General features: G+C 39.4%; 2 protein-coding genes across 5 annotated transcripts in view; one reads left to right on the forward strand and one right to left on the reverse strand.

Annotated features, from left to right (window-relative positions):
• Nucleotides 1-20,449, forward strand: part of LIMS2 (LIM zinc finger domain containing 2) — a 33,716-nt gene that overhangs the window by 401 nt on the left and 12,866 nt on the right. Inside the window, exons 1-4 of one of the 4 annotated variants that reach the window (XM_074154119.1) lie at nucleotides 5,898-6,019; nucleotides 14,030-14,189; nucleotides 15,029-15,095; nucleotides 15,390-15,510. In XM_074154119.1, the coding sequence (XP_074010220.1) occupies nucleotides 5,898-6,019; nucleotides 14,030-14,189; nucleotides 15,029-15,095; nucleotides 15,390-15,510 (470 nt within the window). Of the gene's footprint in view, nucleotides 1-5,897; nucleotides 6,020-13,385; nucleotides 13,406-14,029; nucleotides 14,190-15,028; nucleotides 15,096-15,389; nucleotides 15,511-20,449 lie in introns of those variants that run through there. The other 3 variants (XM_074154120.1, XM_074154122.1, XM_074154121.1) reach the window with 3 other exon arrangements.
• Nucleotides 17,699-18,733, reverse strand: GPR17 (G protein-coupled receptor 17). The gene has a single exon (XM_074153792.1). The coding sequence runs from the start codon at nucleotides 18,731-18,733 to the stop codon at nucleotides 17,699-17,701; it is 1,035 nt and encodes a 344-aa protein (XP_074009893.1).

Consider the following 20,449-nt stretch of genomic DNA (forward strand, 5'->3'; position numbering starts at 1 on the left):
TGCCTTACCCCCCCCACGGCGACGCGGCCAAGGGCGGTGGGAAGACCAGAAACAGAGTTGGGAAGGAGCAGTTGTGTCTCTGGGCTCGGCAGGCAGGCTCCCTCCAGCCGGGTGGTGCGGCTCAGGCGCTGACAGCCTGCTCCCCCGCCTGCCCCGCACCGCAGTCCCATGCTTCGGGGCCCTTCTTGCTCATCTACACGCTGCCTTTCTGCCCGCACATTCGGCCTCCTCTTCTTCGGGTTGGCCTTAGAGTTACGGTGTTCCCAGAGCTGTTTAAATCTGGAGCTTCATTCTCTCCCCACGCCGTCTGACGCTGGAGAACTCTGTAAAGTCACCTAATTGACAGATGTAAATGAGAAAAGCACTGGGGGAAGCGTTTACTGGCATCTTAGTTTGCACAAGTGCTGTAGTGTCTCCGATCACTTCGTTCTCCCATCTATAAAATAGAACCCAAACGTTGTAAAACAGTTTGTAAAAATAAGCTTGCTTTTGTAAAACGTCTTGAAGATGAAAAGTAATATTGAAATTCGTAGGGTGCCTTTTTTTAGGATAGCCATCCTCCTGAATCCTACTATCGTTATTGTAATCCTGAAGCATTGCTCTTCTTGACTAGGAATACTGAAATGGATCCAGAATAGTCTGTGTATAAGTATTCATTTTTCTTTTGTGTAAAGCCTTGATGTTTGTATTATGCAGCTTCTTATGGTTATTCAGAGTAGATCATGTTTTGTGGGTTGTTAGGTATGAGAACGTGCTGAATAATTGTTATAGCCTCACTAGGATTTGGGTGAGTGTTATTTTTGATCTTCGTGATGACCGATTGATGTTGATGGGTGGCTGTATGTGCTCAAAACGCTTCTGGTTTTTACCTCCTATGTTTACATTACTTTGAATTTTCTGTCTTAACGGTCCCTTTTTTGTTCTTCTGACATGTGAAATGGGTATTTACAAGTTTACATTCATTTTCTTACAACTAGAGGGAGACTCAAGAGTCTTAAATATTCACAGGTCATGGGTACCCATGCAACTCCTAAATGGGGACAGGATGGGGAGGACCTGGGAAGAATTGTGGCTGTATGAACCCAGCTGTTTTTATTTATATAGAACTGTGGTGTAGTACTGTTTAGAATGAGATGTTTACCTCAGGTGAAACCACTCAGCTGCAGGGGACAGTGGGAAATGCCTGTGGACGGTAATCCTTGTTGTCTTCTCTCCATGTTTCCTCAGAAACCTGCCTGTTAAGGTACAATGCTGTATTCAGTGAGGAGCTCTGATGTGAAGCACGAGGCTTGGTGGAGAGTTTCAGGGTAGTTGAGACACTGCAGAGCGTGCAGTTCTTCAAAGTAACACAGGATTTCTTCTCCTATTCCTTAGATGTACTTCAGAGGGTTGTTAAAATGAGCAGGCCTTGAGTTTAGCGTTTGAAAAGTGAATGCAAGTGGCTTTTTACTGTTTTTAGAAATGTTTGTCCTGGGAAGTTTGTCAGCTGTGAAGGTTTCTAAATTCCTGTCTGCTGTCGTTCCTATGACAGAACGACTGACTGTTCTATTGGAGAAGTTTGTCATAGCTGTAATTCAGCTGACTTTTTCCTCGGTAATAGTGTAATCCATGTAGGGTAGTGGTTTCCCGGAAAAAAAAAGCTGTACTTATGAGTGTCTGTGAAGCATTGCACTGCTCAGCCCCTTGCATGACCAATGCCATTTGATATGCACCATGTTTAGTGGTGTTTTGAGGCTGGGACAGACCCTTGTCATTGGAAAGAATTTGGCATCAAGAAGGTACTTCCTTAGATCCACCTACAGGTCACTCTGCCAAACTGTGGGTGATCAGATGTTGTTCCATGTTTGTTACGTTGTAGTTCTTAAAATCTGTTGATATTATGTAATCAAATGTTCTCCAGCTTTTGAGATTCTGGGTTTTCAGGGTTCTGGAAGGAGATGAACTGTCTCACAGCTGGAGCATCCCCACAATCATAGAATCAGAGAATGGTTTGGGTTGGAAGGGGACCTTAAAGATCATCTAGTTCCAACTCCCTGCCCTGGGCAGGGCAATATCGATCAATGGGAACCTTCCAGAGCCAGGAACAGACATAAATGTGCCTCTGGTCTTGAAACTGTTGACACAGGGAAAGGAAGGATTTTGTTGTGTTACAGTGTGTTAGAGCGAGGAAGACTGGAAAACATGAAGTGCTGACACACTATTCTTTTTCACTTCAACTTTCTCATCAAATAGAAGCACAAAAGGGCTCAGTTGTAGGTACTATGATTACTGATGCATCATTAGCAATTAAGATAAATTAAAAATAACCCCATTTTCGTTTTTAAGTGTTCTGTCCCATTTAGCTGCAGAGGGTGTCTCCTGAATGTAAATAGCTGCAGTAACTTGATTTACTGATTTTTAGCATTAGGGAAAATATAATTCCAGAAAATACAAAGAAAGATGTGCACTTCTATCTATTCACAGTAGAAAATTATTAAAAACAGGTGACTGTTCAGCAAATTAAATTCAAATAGTGCATGTCACGAGTTACATTGTTACAATATGAGGATTGTGTTTTATTAGAGAAAATTGACAAGTAGATCATTGGAATTTGCAAATAGTAATTCTGAACGACACGTTTTAGCTGAGCTATTTTATTTCTCTGTATCTTGACTGAAGTGACTGTTATAGTCCCTAATTTCAAGAGCAGTCTGTAGTTTAAAGGGATACTGTTAACTTAAAAAATATAGAAAAATCACCCTTTCTTTGAATATATCTGTTCCAACTAAGATCCAAAGATAATAAGATATAAAGAAATTAAAGAAATATATGTATTTTAGTTTAAGTTACATGTTGTTTAACTACATTTGGAAATAAACTTTGTATAAGAGATAATGTGTTAGATACAGAAATAGTATGTTTCTAAGCAGCCTTCCTATATTTTGCAGTGTTGAGAAATACAAATTCCATTATTTTTGGTGCCTTTAGAAGTATACTGTGGTACCTTCTTACCAATAAATAAGTGAAGACTGCTTCTATAATTTGTATTTGATGTGTTTGGTCCATCTCTCCATTTTTTTTTTTGCCTTTTCGAGGAGGATTGTTTGTGTTGGTTGTTTGGGGTTTTTTTATGTTGGTTTTGTTTGTTTGTTTTTTGCGACTGTGTTTTGCCTTGTTTCCTTTCTTGTTTGTGATGGATTTATTCCTAAGAAAGAGGATCAGTGAATGACCAATGAACAAAACATTGTCAAATGCCCAAAGTAGAAAATAAACCAGAGTTGAAGATAATTTCTTTTAAGACTTTACTGCTGTGGCAGTGATTAGAAAACATAAAGGTAAAAAATACCTGTGCTGTTTTATATTGACTTTAGAAACTAATCTAATACAAAGCACAAGGAAAAATGTTTCCTAAGTGCGTATTTCAGGGCATAATTATTTTTGTAAGAAATTTTTGTTATCACTATATTTGGTCTAATTGCGATCTGGATACGCCTATGTACTTCCTGCAGTCAACAAAAGAAGAACAGCTGCATTTACACATACGCTTATTGATTGTTCCTAATCCAGTTGAGGTAAGAAATAAGAGTATATTATTTTTGATTAGGCTAGCATTTGACTAGATGCTTTTTAATTCAGTAGAGAGCTGCTGCTGTGCATGTGCTCCATTTTATGAAGCAATTGCAAATAAAATGGTTTGAAGGAGGAGGAGGGAATATAAGGCTTGATAATACTAAGAAATGTTCTTGGCGCTGACTAGAAAGTACCTGCATTGAACTAAGAGATGTCTCATCTCTTTGAGTTATCAGCAGCCATTTCTACTCTTCTGGGTTGAAAAATGCATTTTTAATCTTATTATCTTTCCATCTAAATCTACTTTCTGAGGCTCTGTAGATAAAATTTAACTTGTTGGAAGGTCCTTAGTAGTCTGTTCTGGGGACACAGAGGTGCTTCTCTGAGGAGAACTACTTGTTAATGCCTAAAAGAAGTCTAGCTGCTTTCTTCTCGGCTTTGGCCCAGAAAGTAACCAGCTGTAAGATTTTGGCATCGACCTTGTCTCTTAAAAGCGATCTCTCAAGAGGGAAAGAAAAACAAACCCATCCATTTTCACTTTTTACGTGCGAGGCAGCAAGAGAGAAGTGAGTGAACGAGCTTGTGTTGAGGGGTGGGAAGACAGGATGGTTATTGTTCTGACTTTTTTTTCCTTCAATCCCCTCATCATCCCTTTTGAAGAAGAGTCATACTTTTCTGTGGAAGAGCGGTTATTTGAAAACCAATAAAATAATTTCCTATGAGTCAGAAGGGTAAAAGCTTAGATGTTTGAAAGAGAATGAGATTTTTAGCCAGATTGCTTAAGGTTAAGGTAGATAATGTTGCAGTGATTTAATATTTTGCTTTGTACTAAAAGTAAAAAGGTGATTTAATATTGCATTTTAAAACTATTTCATTGCTCTAAAATTTAAAAGATCTGCGAAAACACCCGATATGGAGGACATTTTTGTTCTTCTGTTCCATTTACATCATAAAGTAGAAAATGAATAAAGCACAAGTGCAATCTGAGAGAAATGATAGTGGCAGGTTGCTATCAGAGGTCAGGAGCCTGAAACTCCCAGCGAAATGTGGGGTGAATTGCAGATGTGGAGGTTACTGATTTCTGGGTTTGAAAGTCTGATATTCCTTATTTGTGCCTGTTCTGCTCTGTCCCAGTAAACCCTACTGTTTTTCTTTAAAGGACAGAAGGGATCTCTGCTTGTTAATACTCATTTACTACTAATGAAGTCATCACTTCTACTTCTCCCTTTTTTTTTTTTCCTCTATAGCTTGCCAGGCTGTAGTCATGGAATATATTTCAGTCTTTGGTTTTTTTCCTCTATAGCTTGCCAGGCTGTAGTCATGGAATATATTTCACTCTCATGCTACAAAAATCCTCATTTCTTTATAATTTACTAAAAAGTAATTTGTCGGTAATGACTCTTGAGATGTTTTTCACAGCGATACTGATCAAATGACACTGACTCAGATGTTCCCATCCTCCTTTCCCTTTGTTCTCTTAAAAACTGACTTCTATATTCTCAATTTTTTTCTCTTTCTATGGCCCTACACTGGGCCAGAGCCATTTGTGTTGTGCAATCCTCTTTCTCTCTTGCAGGGGTGGGAGCAGAGGGGGAGCGGTAGAAAGGGTGACCTCCCGTTTGAAGGCCCTGTTCAGTTCCCAGCAGAGAGCTCTGGAGGTTGGAATGCCAAGTATGTTCCTTCTCCCCGCTTCCTGACCCTCCGCTGCGTGCCACTTCTGCAGGCTGGAGTGTGTCCGGAGAGCAAAAGTATATGTCGTTTTGTTTCTCAGAATATGCTTTATCCAAATGGAAGGAACAGTTCGGTTGTTTGCAGTATCCTTAAGACATTGCGTGATGCAGCAGCCTGTGGGGAACCACCTTAGAGATGCCAGGGCCAGGTACCGATCTGCAGTAAACTACAGTGTTCATTGTCAAGAGATCTAGTAATCTGTTTTACTTTTCTGTAGTTGTTGCTTTGATCAGAAAGTCTTCTTGAATTAAGTGGATTAGTTATGTGAAGACTCAGGATTTATTTTTTTTTTTAATCTCGCTCTTGAAATTTATACAGATATATTATGCAAGTCTAATACAGAATGAGTTGCTGATGTAGACTCCTAGTGTGCTGGCTTAAGTAGGTAATTACTAGTGGAATACAGGAAAGAGATTGTCTGATCTTTAGGACTGTAGCAGAATGGCAGACAAATTGTAAGAAACAATGCTCAGGCAGGGGTCTATGCATCCTGCTTTAGCTCTTCTAAAACGTAAAGGCAACTCCCAAAAGGAAGGTGACTCATTGAATATATCAGTGTTGCTGGTATTTGCTCCAGTTGTCTCTCTGCATTCCCCTTCACAGTGGCATTGGGTGCCATGGCTGGCCTGAGACTTCGGGGGCTGGCATCCTCCAAACTTTATCAACGCCGGCAGGATCGGCTAAGTGGCACAGGGTCACTCCTGAGCAACAGGACAGATACAGCAGCTGGGATACGTGGGTATGTCTCTGAGATGAAGGCAATGGTACTGCGTTTTTCCAGGATTTGATGGATGTTCGGTTTTTGGTGGTGGGGCTCTTTTCTTTAAAGCGGGAATTGTCTGCATACAGCCAGAGGGGATGAAGTCTGTTTATTTTCATTTCCAAGTAGATAACGAAGGAGAGGACTTTCCTGATGAGAAAGCTTTCAGTTTTTAACAATAACAGGAAGGCAACAATGGAGAACCTTTCCCGTTTCAAAGCACCATACTAGACTGTTCAGAACCAACGTTAGTTCTAATGTCATTAACGGTGAAGTATTTAGGCACTGTGGGAATAAAGAAATGGTGAAATGTAGTAGTTCTTCAAAACGTTGATAAAGTTCTACTGTTCCTTGATTTTTAGGCCTCAGTAGTCCATTTCTTCACCTGTACTGTTAATAGCAAGATAGTTCATTTTAGTTTTTGTAAATATATCCAGTCCACCAGAAACTGAAGCTACGAGCATAGCTGCTTCTTGAGATTATTTAGAACACGTCAATCAAAGCTTCCTAAATCTGCCCAGACATTTCTATTGCATGATTTGATCATTACTTTTCCTGTGCTTCAGATTAAAATTTTACTTCTCAATTTTCATTTTGGGCAGGAGAGAAATTAACGGGAATTAAATAAAACTTAGTTTCTTGCATTTTGGGAGAACTAGGAGCTGCGGCAGCAGTATGGGATCTGAAGTCTTTGTCACTGGGGAGAGCAGTGAGTGTGCAGGAGAGGAGGATTTTTATTTTTTTTTTAGTAATCAGAAGTTTTGAATTTCAGTCTTTTCTTAGCAGGACATAGCCTGACGCTTACCTGGAATTAAATAATTGGTTTGGCATTATATTTTGAACTGTGGATCCTTCACTAGAACCCTACTTTTCCCTCTATTTTTCTTTTAGCCTATAGCTATTAGTTAGTTGGTAATTTTTCCATTTTTCCTACACAAAGTTGTGGTTGCAAATGTCTGAGAATTTAGCAAGAGGGGAGTAAGAAGGTAGCGAAAGAAATGGTGATGCCACTGGGTGGAGAGGATGCTGTTCAGGAGGAGTGAGAAGCATAGAAGAGACTTGGGAGAGAAAATAAAAGAATCATTGAAAAAGCAGCAATGGAACACAAACAACAGAGTGTGATCTGAAGATAGGAAGGATGAGGGGATAAATGCCCAGACATAGTCATCTCACATTGTCAAAATGTAGTTTGCTTTCAGCTATGTAACTGGGTTTTATTGTAACCTATAAGAACCTTCCAGAAAGAAGGTGAAGGCACAATATTTTTCCCATTATTTCCAATTATTATTTCTAATAATTCTTCTTTTTTTTTCTGAGTTTCTAATAACAACAGCTTTTTCAAGCCTTCGTGTTTTGTAAATTGGAGTTTAAAACTCTCTCTTAAGTAGATGTACTTAATTCACTATGCAGAAAGAACGCCCTTTTCTGAAAAGCATGTTTGTAATACTCAGCACTACCCTAGAATGGTTTTGCAGGAAAACAAAGTTAGTCCTTGTTTGCCTTCTATGTCAGCTAGATTTCAGGAGCTGGAGCTTGGTGTTTGGAAAATGCTTATCTGTGTGAGATCTCTTTTTTTTGCTTCTCCCTCCTGATACAGGTCCTGATAGTTTGTGTCCTTTCTTCAGGCAAATGGGAGTAATCCAATAGTGTTGCTGCTAGTTGATGATCATTGATGAACACATTTGGGAATGATCTGTTTTATCAGTGCTGGTAAACAAACATCACATTTTAGCTCCTTTGAGATAATGGAAGTGAAGAGGAGAAAGATTAAATGTGTGTAAGAAATTATTTATTTATCAAATAAATTAGTTATTTGTCAAATAAACATTGTGGGTGAAGTGGTCCATGCTTGATAATAAAAGGATGTTTTTTCTGCATAAGAAGTATAATCTATTTAAAACGTGTACATTTCTTTATGTTGTTGATGTTTCCCCGGGCTGAGTGAACACTGCTAAACGTCTGTCTTTTTAAGTAATTGGTCATGGTTTACTGGAAATAAGTATTCCATTATGTTGAGAGGGACTACCAAGTACCCAGGCCAGAGGATATTTTTCTGTGTGAATACCAACAGGCTTTTATTGCTGCTGCTGATCTCAAAGGTCTACCTTGATTCTGGCTTCCCCTGCAGGCCAACGGTACAGACATTGTACTATATTTGCATCTGAAATGTGTGAATGAGTGGAATTTTTTTTCTTAAACCCCTGGCTTCTACTAATAGCAAATTGCTGTAGCTGGTAGGCCAAGGAGAGATGGGGATCCATAAAGATTTTTTCCCACATTGTGACCATAAGTTGCATTTGTATGTTTTTCTTAATTTTGTTTATCCCTATGTAGTAAACAAGAACAAAAAGTGTTTATTTCATTGAGAGATTGTGGGCTGCATGGTTGAGGAAGATATGCTGAGAGAAACGCTCTTCATTTCTTATTTAGCCAGCTGAAAAAATACTTAAATAAGGAATGAACTGAAAATTCGATGCGAGCAGAAGGAGAAATGCTGAAAATGTGAAGCTGTGCACGTAGCTTTATCAAATGCACAACAAATCATACATTGAACGAATGGCATTTTTTTTCTGCAACTTTTTATGACAAGTTTATTATTAAATTTAAAAAAGTTAAATCAGTTTGACAAAATTGTCCGGATAAAAGTCGATTGCAGTGAAGAGATTTTGGAAGAATGGTGAGGGTAGTTGATGGCTGTTTTTCAGCAGAAGTTCATGAACTGATACCCTTCCTCTTTCTTTTTTCTTTATATTAGTCATCATCTGTGAAATGAGTCATAAAGTCTGCTATTGTCCTGGCAAATTTTTTTTTTTTTTTTTTGGTCTTTATCAACATTAAGGGCTTAAAGCCACAAATCCTCAACCATGCTACGGGGATGGGAAGAAGCCCTTCTCCTGGAGTGCTCTGATTTTTATCTTAGCTACTGGCATCTATGATACACACAAGCGGTGAGAGCTTTCTAGGTTTTTGACTTTTCACTGTCCTAGGCATCTCTGTGTGCATATACATACTAGGAATGACTATGTAAATGTTAGCATATTGTGATATCTTCTGTATACACTAGTTTCTAGTGGTAGACCAGATCGAGCGGAGAAGGACTTTCTAGGATTCCCTAGCATAGGTACGTCTGCTGAGATTTGGACAATGCCCTGGGCTCCTGTGTCTTGAAATGTTGTCTTCCTTTCTTTGTGTAATTATCTGTACGGGTGTTGGTCATCTCTGTATTAAACTACTGCTTCATTCAGCATTGTGATGAAGGAGAACTCCCTTTGACACTAAACCAAAAAAGCTTTCAAGACCAATTAAACAAAACTGATTATTTTTTTTTTGACTGGGCTTTTCGGACAGAAGCGCTCCCTGCACCTGCGGTGCCTTTCTTGGACCCGAGAGAGCCTGCAACTGTTCATCTGTTCTCCTGGTTGTGTGTAGTTGTCTGGTTCATTTTGTCTTGCATCCATACTGAATTCTACTAATGTGAAGGCTGGAGTCTCTGTTCTTCTTTCTTGGCAGTGCAAGTATTAGATTTGCTGGTTTTTTGCTCAACCTGTCAGCAGTGCTAGGTCTCTGTGGACAAATCTTTATAAAAGGAGATAACAATATAGAAGCTGTAGCATTTTAGCCAGCTTTCTTAGTATTTAAATCCAACTCTTTTTTTTTTTCCTCTGTAGTAATACAGGCCCAGTTTCCTGAATCTTAATGAGAATATAATATAAAAATATGACATTTACTAGGCCAAATAGATATGATACCACTGTTTTTGGAAGATAGATCCATATTGACTTTAGTGATATAAGAAGGTGAAATGCTTTCGAATCTTTCTATCGCATCAGTACTAGTGGAACAGAACGGGTCTCCCAATTTACTTCCACTTCTTATAAAGAAGGAATTTTTTTTTTTTCCAATTTGAGAATGATGCTGATACTTTGTAGTAAATACTTACAAGAAGTCAAAGCATGAGAAACCCACACCTTTTGCCATTATAATTATGGCAAATAACTTCCTGTTAAATTTCTGTAAATTAGATACTTTGACAAAGATAATTTGTTAAAGTTACAACACATAATGGTGAAAGATCGGAAAAAGCGTTGTTTGAGCACTGGTAATTTTTGGATTTGCACAGGACAGGATAACTCCAGGATGTTGGAGCTGCTCATGTTTTAATAGCGCTTCCTGTCTTTGTGTCACCAGCTTATTGTTAAATCAGAGGAAGATTCTGTATTTTACTGAATTGTAAAATATCAGTGAGCAAACAGAATACAAGAAGCGCTCCATATTGGGGACTGTCCTTTGTAGGAAAGGTTCAGATCTGTATATCTTATGATTGCCATAGCAAGTCAGACTCGTGGTCACTCTTGGTACCGCCATCAAAAGGATGCGTTTGGTGTTGCTGTTCCTCTCCCCGTGCTGCTGGCAGAAGTGTTTTTGCAGCAGTGTAGTAATCCGAATCATAAAACTGCTCTGAATTGGAACTGTCCTTCCTCCCTCTTCCAGCCTTTGTTAATTTTAACCTTGAGCTAGTTGAATAAATGTTTGTTTTTGCACAAGGGAGAGAGCACACAGGGGTGTGTAGTGGAGGGAGATTAAGAAACTATGGCATACATGAAACTAAAACTTTTGAATAAATGCGAAGTCATACCTTCAGAGCAATGCCCAAGCTGCAAATTTTAGCTTGAGTGTAAAAGAATAAAACATCTTAAGTAAAAACAGATGCAAAATCATGAATGAAAAGAGAGCAGAGAGGTGAAACTCAAGCTATGGTTATCAAAAGCCACAGCTGGTGGTTTGTATTACAGGAGGCACTTTGGTCAGGAGCTGATGTGTGATTTAATTGTCTCCTGTACGGCTTTTCCCAACAAATTTCAACCAGGTTATAGCTGAGGCAGCGAACTGTGTTATTTTGTGTACATGTTCTTTTATTTTAGTTTTTCCTGGACTAACAGTTCCTCTCACGTCTGAGTAACAAAGTCACAATCATTAGCTCATTTGCATTGTGGCATTTCTGGAACAGCTCAGTCTGTATCAGAATCATCTTTCTTATGCCTTTAAGGAAATCTTGTCAGCATCAACCAAGTTCTTCTAGCTCACACATTTTGAGAATTTTGTAATGTTTTCCATCTTCAAGTCTTTGAAGTTCTTGTTCTGGGTTGTTTTGTGAAATCATGAGTGATTTCTGCTGTGTATCCTGCTCTGTTGTTAAAACAGAATTGGAATATCTTGAGCAAAATTGCATAGCTGGGAGTTGGACCTTTTGCATCATCATGCATCAGCAGAATGGTAAATAAACTCTTGGGACTCTTAATATTCTCTTGCTTTTGCAAATGAATGGGGTAAATTAATTTTTTTAGGGTTAAAAATTAAATCCAAAGTTGTACTTTATGCTAAGGGAAGACAGTGAGAACACAGCACAATAGTGCGTTTGACTTTCACTAGGAATTTCAATTTCCCAATAAATTTTATGTTGTTTAGAAGTTAAGATTTACTGTGGGTTTACTCTGTTTTGACAGCTCTCAAATGCTGGTTTCAGAAGGGAGGCTCCTGAAAGCCTTATTCTTACGAATGAGTCCCTGCATCTTCATTATCTTTCTCGCCAGCCCAGCCATGGGACTTGTGTCAGAGTCTCTCCCGGGATAAGCAGAATCAGTAGTGTTTGGTGTGAACTATCACACTTGTGAACTTGCTCTGGGTTTCCTACAGGACCGTGGCTGTGCAGATTGCAGGCTGTAATTGCAGAGTTCAGCCAGCGGGTAGCTGGTAGTGCCAGTGATGGGTACTGTTCCTTCCCTGGATTGCTGTTAAAGTCCATCTGGAGAAAGAAAAAAAAAAAATTAAATCAGGATTTAAAAAAAAATGTTTATTTCATGTTTCTAAAGCAAAACCCCCAACCAACACAACCTGAGATCATGCTTTATTGTTAAGCGTGCAGTGTGTATTACTTGCTATTGTGTAGGAAACTATGAGACTCACTGGAACACTGTTTTGCCTGGTTTTCTTCCATAACCTAGAGGACCTTTCTCACTGATGTTGACATGGAGCTTTCTCACTCATGACTGTTGGCTAGCTCAGGTCTTGCAATTCAGGCATCACATTTTTCAAGAGGGGAAAAAAATACTTGATGGGGAGATTGTTTTCAAGTCTTGCTGCACATTTGCATGATGTAACAGAAGGAGTAGCAATTGCAAACTAAGCCGATTAGGTCTCTCAGCTTTGCAGCAAACACTGATGTTTTTGTGTTGACATACTCCTTTGGTACTCTGTGAGGATAAAAATGTTTCTTTAACCTATGATCTCTAGTGTATGAAATCACAGGATTTCCTGCTTGTCCATAATTCCGGTCCATGTCTGTTTTTTTTAAAGCTCCTTTGTACTGCAATAAGGAAACAAGTTGTAACAAATTTTTCTGCTAAATCAGTACTCCATTCTTGAAATTATTACCAGCTCCTTTGGTCTTTGCCACCCTTGGAATTGCAGTGACAGAAAGAAAGTATATTTTTACTGAGCGGTCACTCCAGGTCATGGCATAGGATATTTGTACAAGCTGCGGATACGATACCTTTGGCTCAGCTGAGCCAGCTGAAGCACAGGGCTGGTTTTGTTGCCTCAGGAGTATGAGGCTGCTGCCTGCACTGATGCGTGCTCCTTCTAGTTGCGCTCAGAGCATAAAGCCCTGGAATACAATACATGTTTTTGTAGGGGTGTCTCTGACCAGAGGAAAGAGAATTTTCTGCTACTGGAACACGCGTATTGAATTACTGTTCTCTGTGAAGAGGTGTGGAAAGTACCATGTCAGGTTGTAGCATAACATTAACGATGGAAATACAGTTTAAAGCAGCTTTGAATATAAAAAAGAAAGAAAAAAAGCCTTTTTAACCAAACCGTCTTTCATCTTATGTATATGTTATGTGCTTCAGGAAAACTACTATACAAATATTTCAGAGATTTTTAACATGTTGGAAATTTTTTATGCTCCAATCTATAAAACTGCTATCTTTCTTTGCAATCATAGAATTCAGAAGGTGCCCAGAAACCATAAAATAGTGTTTCTAGATGTAGAAGTGTAACAATACTGAATTTTTAGATTATTGGATAGTCTGGTGGTTAAAAGAAAGATCACATTGCAATGAGAAACTGAAACTCTTTCCTTATAATTTTTCTCTCCCTGTTTGGACATGCGATATATGACTTTAAAATTGCATTCTATTAGCATATAGGGAACTTAGATTACCATGATGGCAAGCGTGAAAATTTAGTGAAAGAGGTTAGGGTCGTTCCACATTTTAGGGGAGATAGAGGAAATGTCCTTTGCACACTTTGCAAGTGTGGCTTTGGGGGTTTTTTAGCCCCACTTTCTGAGGAAATGAAGCTGAAGTATTTGCCAAGCCAGGCAGAGAGACTTCTCTCCTCCCATACTTTTTTAACACTTTAACAGTTTCAACTAAATTGTCAGGAAGACAGAGGCATTGTATGCAATTATTTTCCAATGAATCTTCTGCACATAAGCTGCTGGGTAAAGGGGGAAGTGCCCTGTTAATTTCTACAGTGAAGGGGAGACTGCAGTGGGATATCGGTGCTTATTACACATCACAAAATCCTTGGAGGTGCACATCCTGAGACCAGAAATCCCAAGAAGTCAGGATCATTGTGTTTGCTGCTTTCTGAACTGCTGGTTTATTTAAAAATGTGGATATTTGGCATGAGCAGGGTGACATAATAGGGTGAAAGACTGGTGAAGCAGCCACAAGCGAGCAATTGGTAAGTCCGCTACATTCTGCCACACGCGAGTTGCAAGAACATAATTCAGCACTGACATCAGTTAGAAATAGACTCATCGGTCTTTGGTCTTTGTGGTTTTCTTTTTCGTGTGTGTGAAAAGGAGTTTAAAGCAGTGGAAATACTGTGTTGATAGGTGTTGGGGAAACTTAGATGATATAATTATTACTCATGTGATTTGCTATGACATCGCTCATGTTCTTACTCTTGTCTTTATTCCAGTAATATGTCTGATGCTCTCGCAAACGCAGTATGTGAACGCTGCCAGACTCGATTTGATCCTGCAGAGAGGATTGTGAACAGCAATGGGGAGCTCTATCATGAAAACTGCTTTGTCTGTGCTCAGTGTTTTCGTCAGTTCCCAGATGGACTTTTTTATGAGGTGAGGTCTCATACTATGTGTAAGAGAAAAGAAATAGCTCCATTAAAATACAAGGAATTAGGTGAAAATTCTGGCAGAAATATGAATTTCCATCTTTTTTTGCATATTTAATTTCTTAGCCTTAAATCTTTGCTGCTTTTTTTTTGGTGGGCTTCCGACTTCATTTCCACTTTTTCCTTCTCACATAGTCCTTTCCATACATCAGTAACAACAAAAACTGTGTGCATGTTTTTTGGGCTAGAGGCATTTCAAAAAGAAAATAGAAAATATTTCTTAATATCTCATTAGATGTAAGTGAATTTTTGTCTTTATTTTTAGACATTTCCTACCAAGCTTTTCCAATTGGGCAACTGAAATTGGTGAACCTATTTAAAAATGAGGTTGAAATATTTTTACACACTATGTGCGAGCACATATTTTGAATAGCACATTATTTTAAACATGCTGCATTCTTGATTTGCTGTGAGTTTTAACCTCATGTAGGAGGAGCAGTTCTGAATTACATGAGTAAAAAAACCTAAAGCAATAATGAAATGAAAGCCAATTATAGGAAAAAGGCTTTGGACGTGTCAGGATTTTTACTGTCTTGTAGCAGCATTGCTATTAACTTAACCTTTTGCTGTGCAAATTCACCATGAGGCTGAAGCCATATCTGGATATTTCTTTAAGAATAATCCTTAGCAATTTAAAAACAGGTAAGGGGGGGGGGGGGCTAGAACTGGAAAACTTGACTGACCTTGACTAATTGGTCATTTCAATGGAAAATCATGCTGAACTATCAAGATATAAGAGTCGTTCAGTTATTCATGAGGGCTCCTTCTCTCTCCTTTTGTTCACAGTTTGAAGGTCGGAAGTACTGTGAGCATGACTTTCAGATGCTGTTCGCTCCTTGCTGCGGGGAATGTGGTAAGACGTGGTGCACATCAACACCATGGGGTAACAGCTCCAGGGCTGTGCAAAGCTCCCACCATTGCAGTGACATCCAGCCCTGAGCTGGGATTGTTGAGGTCATTTGAAGGGGCTGGAGCTCTGGAGGGAAACAAAGCATGATACCAGCAGTGTTTGTAGGAATAATTGTGGATTTTTTCAAGATTAGACTGTAATAATTCTTGTGGAATTAAGAGGAAGGATTATGAAGGGCAGTAGACATGATAAGACTGTTTTCTGCATGCATCTTGAGGTTTTGCTTTCCTTTTGCAGGTGAGTTCATTATTGGGCGTGTTATCAAGGCAATGAACAACAACTGGCACCCAGAATGTTTCCGCTGCGAGCTCTGCGATGTAGCACTTGCTGACCTGGGTTTTGTGAAGAATGCTGGCAGGTAAGATAGAGTAGGAGCTCTGAAAGTTTTATCAGTGTGTTATTGACACAGTAGTGAGAAGTTGAGAGTGGTCAGTTATTTGTACACTGAGAGGTAAAGCTTGAAAAGGTACAGAAGAAGCTTTAATGAATAGCCTGTTAGGAGATGCAAAATGGAATGAAGAACGGTGTTCTTCATCCAGTGAAACATGTAGAAAGCAGAAATTCAAATTTGAGTAGCTAGTGAATGGGTTCTGGAAAAGAAAGGGATTTGGGGCAAAAAGGCTGAATAGCAACTGAGAAAAAGGGATTATGTGATCCTGGGCAGGCTATTTATCAGGTAAGCTGCTGAGCAGGAAATCAAGATATAGCAAAAGGCCAAGAGAATAACAGGAAGATTACAACAAAGCCTGTAATGCAGCATGTGATTCCCCTGGTCTTTGGAAATAATTCATTTTATATACAGAAATATAAAAATGAGTCCTAAAGGTTGATTAATGCATTTAATTAAGAAGTAGGAAATAAAAACATGAAACTTGTACAAAAGCATACCACGATAAGAAAATAGAACAATCCAGCAATTAGCGGTGTTGTACAATTCATAGTTAATTTCAGGCTTTCATATGTCTTGAGCAAGGCCTAGTAGTTTCCTAGAGTTTATATTGTCACTAACTAAATGGTGAAGAAGGGAAGGAAAGGTTATATACTTGTACCCTGTCCAGCAGGGAGTCCTCTCAGCTCCCTCTTCTCTTCCATCCTGCATGCAACTTCTGTGCCTTAGTTTTTGGAGCTGGGCGTAGTTGATTTTTTTTTTTTGACACCTACGGTTGTTAGAAAGGGCTGTTGTGATAGCACCTAGGGTGGTTTGGGATAGCAGCCAGGATTGAAGCAGTTCAAGCAAGAAAAAGTATGTTTGATTTCATAATTTGTGGGCCAAATTTAAAATGGTAAGGAGCTCATTCCCAAAAGTATAGGAAAGGGATATGTGTGTGTATGTATCTGTACATAAAAATTTTAATTCACCTGTCACGTGATTTCCTATAATATTTATCTCCATAGCATAGAAACAGTCTTCTAGTAAATATTATTGGAAATTCTTTTTCTTACTTCTCATTGTACCTGGGCTTCCCTAGTCTGCCTGTCATTTCCAGACAGATTCCACTGCATGCAATTTGTATCAGCGAGGATAGTTAAGATAATCCCTACTTTATCTGTAGTGAAGGAATAGTCTTGCTAGGTAAATCACAAAAAATAATTGTGAGACACCTCAAAGATAAGAATCTCTTTTGGACAAAGTAGACTTCACTTCTTCATATGCTTACTTTTCTTCAGTTTTGCCATTTGGGTTCATATTTTTATGATTCGGTATGTAGTAAAGGTGAACGCTGTGTTCCTAAACAGCCCTTTTCCCTTCTTTAGTTTGAGGGTTATCAGGATATCTGATGTTTTGCAGGGACCTGCATGAAAGAGGCAGTGTAGTAAATGTTGTCCAGCCACTGTCTGCATCTTTGGGACAATGGCAGAGGGCAGATAGAAAAGATAGCGTGAAGTCTAGTGCTCATCTCCAGCTCTGAATACTGGGAATAAGTAAAAAAAGTTGTGAGTCCTGTCTTAATTCCAGTCCAGGTTGGGTGCATTGCAGTATTTTGGTCTTTTTTTCCTTGCCACCATTTAGTATCGATTTTCTGACTACTATGTATAAATGCTTTGGATTCAGAGACTTGAAGAAGATGTTCAAGCATGCTGTCTTTTCACCAGGCAGGTCTGTTTCAGGAGTGGACCTCGACTGCTGGCACAATATAAAATTTTAAAGTAGGCTGTATGCATAGTGCAGAGGAAGAGTTGTTACAGAATGCTTTGGGAATTAAGTTGGGTTTTTTGGGTTTTTGTTTTTTTTTTTTTTTTTTCAAAAAAAAAAAGAGTCGTCTGTTTAATAGTCTCTTTGTTCCCTTCCCAATTCCTTAGTGTTCAGCCCTCAGTTTCACATCTTGGAAATGAGTAGAACTGTACTTCTGTTTGCAGTTTCAGTCAGACAAGAACATGTGATCTCTGTTGTCAGAGGGGTTCTTGCTAATTGCATAAAAACAACAGAACTTCCCTCCTCAGGATGAGTTGGACTCTGGGTGAACTGTCTCGCTGCATATTTACGCTCTCAGCTGATTTTGGTGGAATAGAGCGTTCTTAAGTCAAAGCAGTGACAAGAGCCATGTTCACAGTTCAGATTTAGCACTTAGTGAGCTTTCATTTGTCTTACCCTCGTATGTTTGAGGCAACATTACAGTCTTTTTAACACAAAACAGGTTGCACAAAGCCTCACGGAATTTCTCAGCTACAAAAAAATACATGACTGGGTCAAAGGCACCGTTTAAACTCGTGAGGCAGGAAGTGATGCGGTTACTGAGGGCCAGAATACGCTGTGTTTCACAGGAAGTTTTGGTCCCGTTGTAGTGGAGGATATAAATGTAGCGATTGACATGATAAGGTACAAAGCAGATCAGAAAGATCATCAGGACCATGATGATCATTTTGATAGCTTTTTCCTTCAGGTGTTTCTCAACTCTGTTCCCACTCTTCAGGCTTCGGATGATTAATAAGTAGCAAGTCACTGTGGTAACGAATGGGAAGGTGAATGCCACCGCTAAGGACACAAGGGCATGACGTGAGGCCTTTTCTCTGTAGAGCTGCAGGCAGACGGTTGTGTTTTTCATCTGGACTGTCTGCACGCTGAGCAGCAGAGGTGCCATCGCAACCCCCACTATAACCCACAGAAAGGCACATGCCAAATGGGCATAAAGGGACCTGCGGAGCTTGATGGATTTCACAGGGTGCACAATGGCTAGGAAACGGTCAACGCTGATGCACATGAGGAAGTAGATACTAGCATACATGTTGAGGTAAAAAAGGAAGCCAGTGAGTCTGCATGGGATCTCACCAAACGGCCAATGATTACCAGAAAAATGGTACACCAGCCGGGTGGGAAGTACCAGCACGAAGGACAGGTCGGCCACAGCAAGATGCATCAGGAAAACGTTGGCGGGTGTGCCTGACTTTTGGTCCCAGATGAAGAGCCAAAGTGCCAGGGCATTACCAACAAATGCCAGGATGAAGTCCAGGAAGTAGAAAGTGGCAAAAAGGATGTTCTCAAGATGCGTCTCTTTGCCACATTGCTCTGAGGTTTCGAAAGAGAAATTTGACTGACTTGAGCAATTCAAGAGTAGGCTTGAGGGATCTGCTGGGCCATGCATTTTTAACCACAGTTTTGAAGAAGAAACACCCAGAAACCTGAAAGAATTGAGACAATATGTTACAAAAGGGCTTGGTTTAATAAAGAAAAAACCACAAAAACCCACCCAAAGAACCACATGGAATGTGATTGTTTCCTGTTTGCTAATATTGGCATTTAATACAGCAGGTCAGTCTGAGTTCAAACCCTTATATTAAAATTCTGAATACCACCTGCTTGGCTGGGTTTTCCAGACCATTAAATCCTGTTGAAGGAACCACTATAAAGTGCTAGCCAGCTGATTATGAGCTTGTCTCCAACCTGTGCAGAGATCAGTTGAATAACAGAGCAGTGAAATGCTTATGTGTCTGGTTAATGGAAGAGTGGAAGCGAGTTCTCTATGTCTAGCTAAAAAGTATTTTCTATATTTAATTTGAAAGCCTGACTGAGGACTGAAGAGCTCCTAATGAGTCAGCTTTTCTGAGCACAGGTATCTGTTGTAAGGTGACCCAGCTTAGAACATGTTGCGTTCCTAGAAGAGGTGGAAGACAGGTCAGGTATTGCTGTTATTAAAAAAATCCACATCGTTCCTGAAAATTTTTGAGAATTATTTTAGTCTAAAGTCCTATATTTAAGGCAAATGCCTTAAATATAGTTTAATTTCCAATATAGGAAGTTCCTACTTCCAATATAGGAAGAAACTTCAAATGGGTAGCAGCATCTCATTTGAACAGCAAAAAGCACTGAACTGACTCAGAAAAGATGATTAGTAATGCCCATGCTGTCGGTTACTTGTCAAAGTGTCATCCTTCCCTGCAGCTTTCTTCTCCCAGTATAACTCTCTCTCTTCCACCCTCAAAAGCCTAAAATCGACTGTAGCTTATCCAGGGCCTTGTCCAAGTAGCAGCTTAGGAAAACTGAGCTTAGTTTTGCCAGTCTTTCTGTTGTCTGCAGGGTCCTGAAAAGCATCAACAAGAAGTGATAAAATTTTCTGGAGCCGTGGCTTTTTATGCATTTCTCATCTGTGGGTATAGGTGGTAGGGAAATGCAGACAGTCTGAGTTTCCAGCATTGTCTCTGGTTTTGGGATTCCTCAGAAGTGTTGGAGTTGTGCTCGCCAATGCATTTGGTACTGATGGGACCGTTTCTCCATAATATTCAATACATCTTTAAATATATCAATTTTGCTCTACTGAGATTAAAGTTTTAAGATGGTTGCTGATATTGTTAGACAAAATTCTTAGTCTCGAGCAGAAGCTATGCTATATGCTGAAATCATACCTCCTTAGTTTTTCCAAGGCATTACACAATGCATCCAGCTTCCCAGCAGAGCTGATTACTCAGATGTCTAAAAATATCGGTGGGTAATCGAGAAACTGAAATGGGATTAATAATGCACCAATATATTGGAAAATGTAAACAAAATTCCGAGGTAATTACCATCTTTTGTTTGGCTGCTGTCCCTTTCAGGTGGACAGAAAACTACAATGGCTAGAGATTAATATGCTGGACCACTTTTTAGTTCACAGTTGAAGAGACAAAAGTCAACAGAAGGGAGACTGAATGACATTCAGAAACTGAAATTTCTTGATATGGCCACAGAGGGGCTACCTTACTCTGTGCATTGCCTCGATACCCTGCATGTTTATGGCATAAAATACTCTAGGTTTGAGTGTATGGCTACTCACTGCCTCCTGCCAGCTGCTTCTCTGTAGTCCTAGAGATGGCAACAAATTATT

The sequence above is a fragment of the Numenius arquata genome, chromosome 9 (assembly GCF_964106895.1).
Source record: "Numenius arquata chromosome 9, bNumArq3.hap1.1, whole genome shotgun sequence".
NCBI lineage: Eukaryota > Metazoa > Chordata > Aves > Charadriiformes > Scolopacidae > Numenius > Numenius arquata.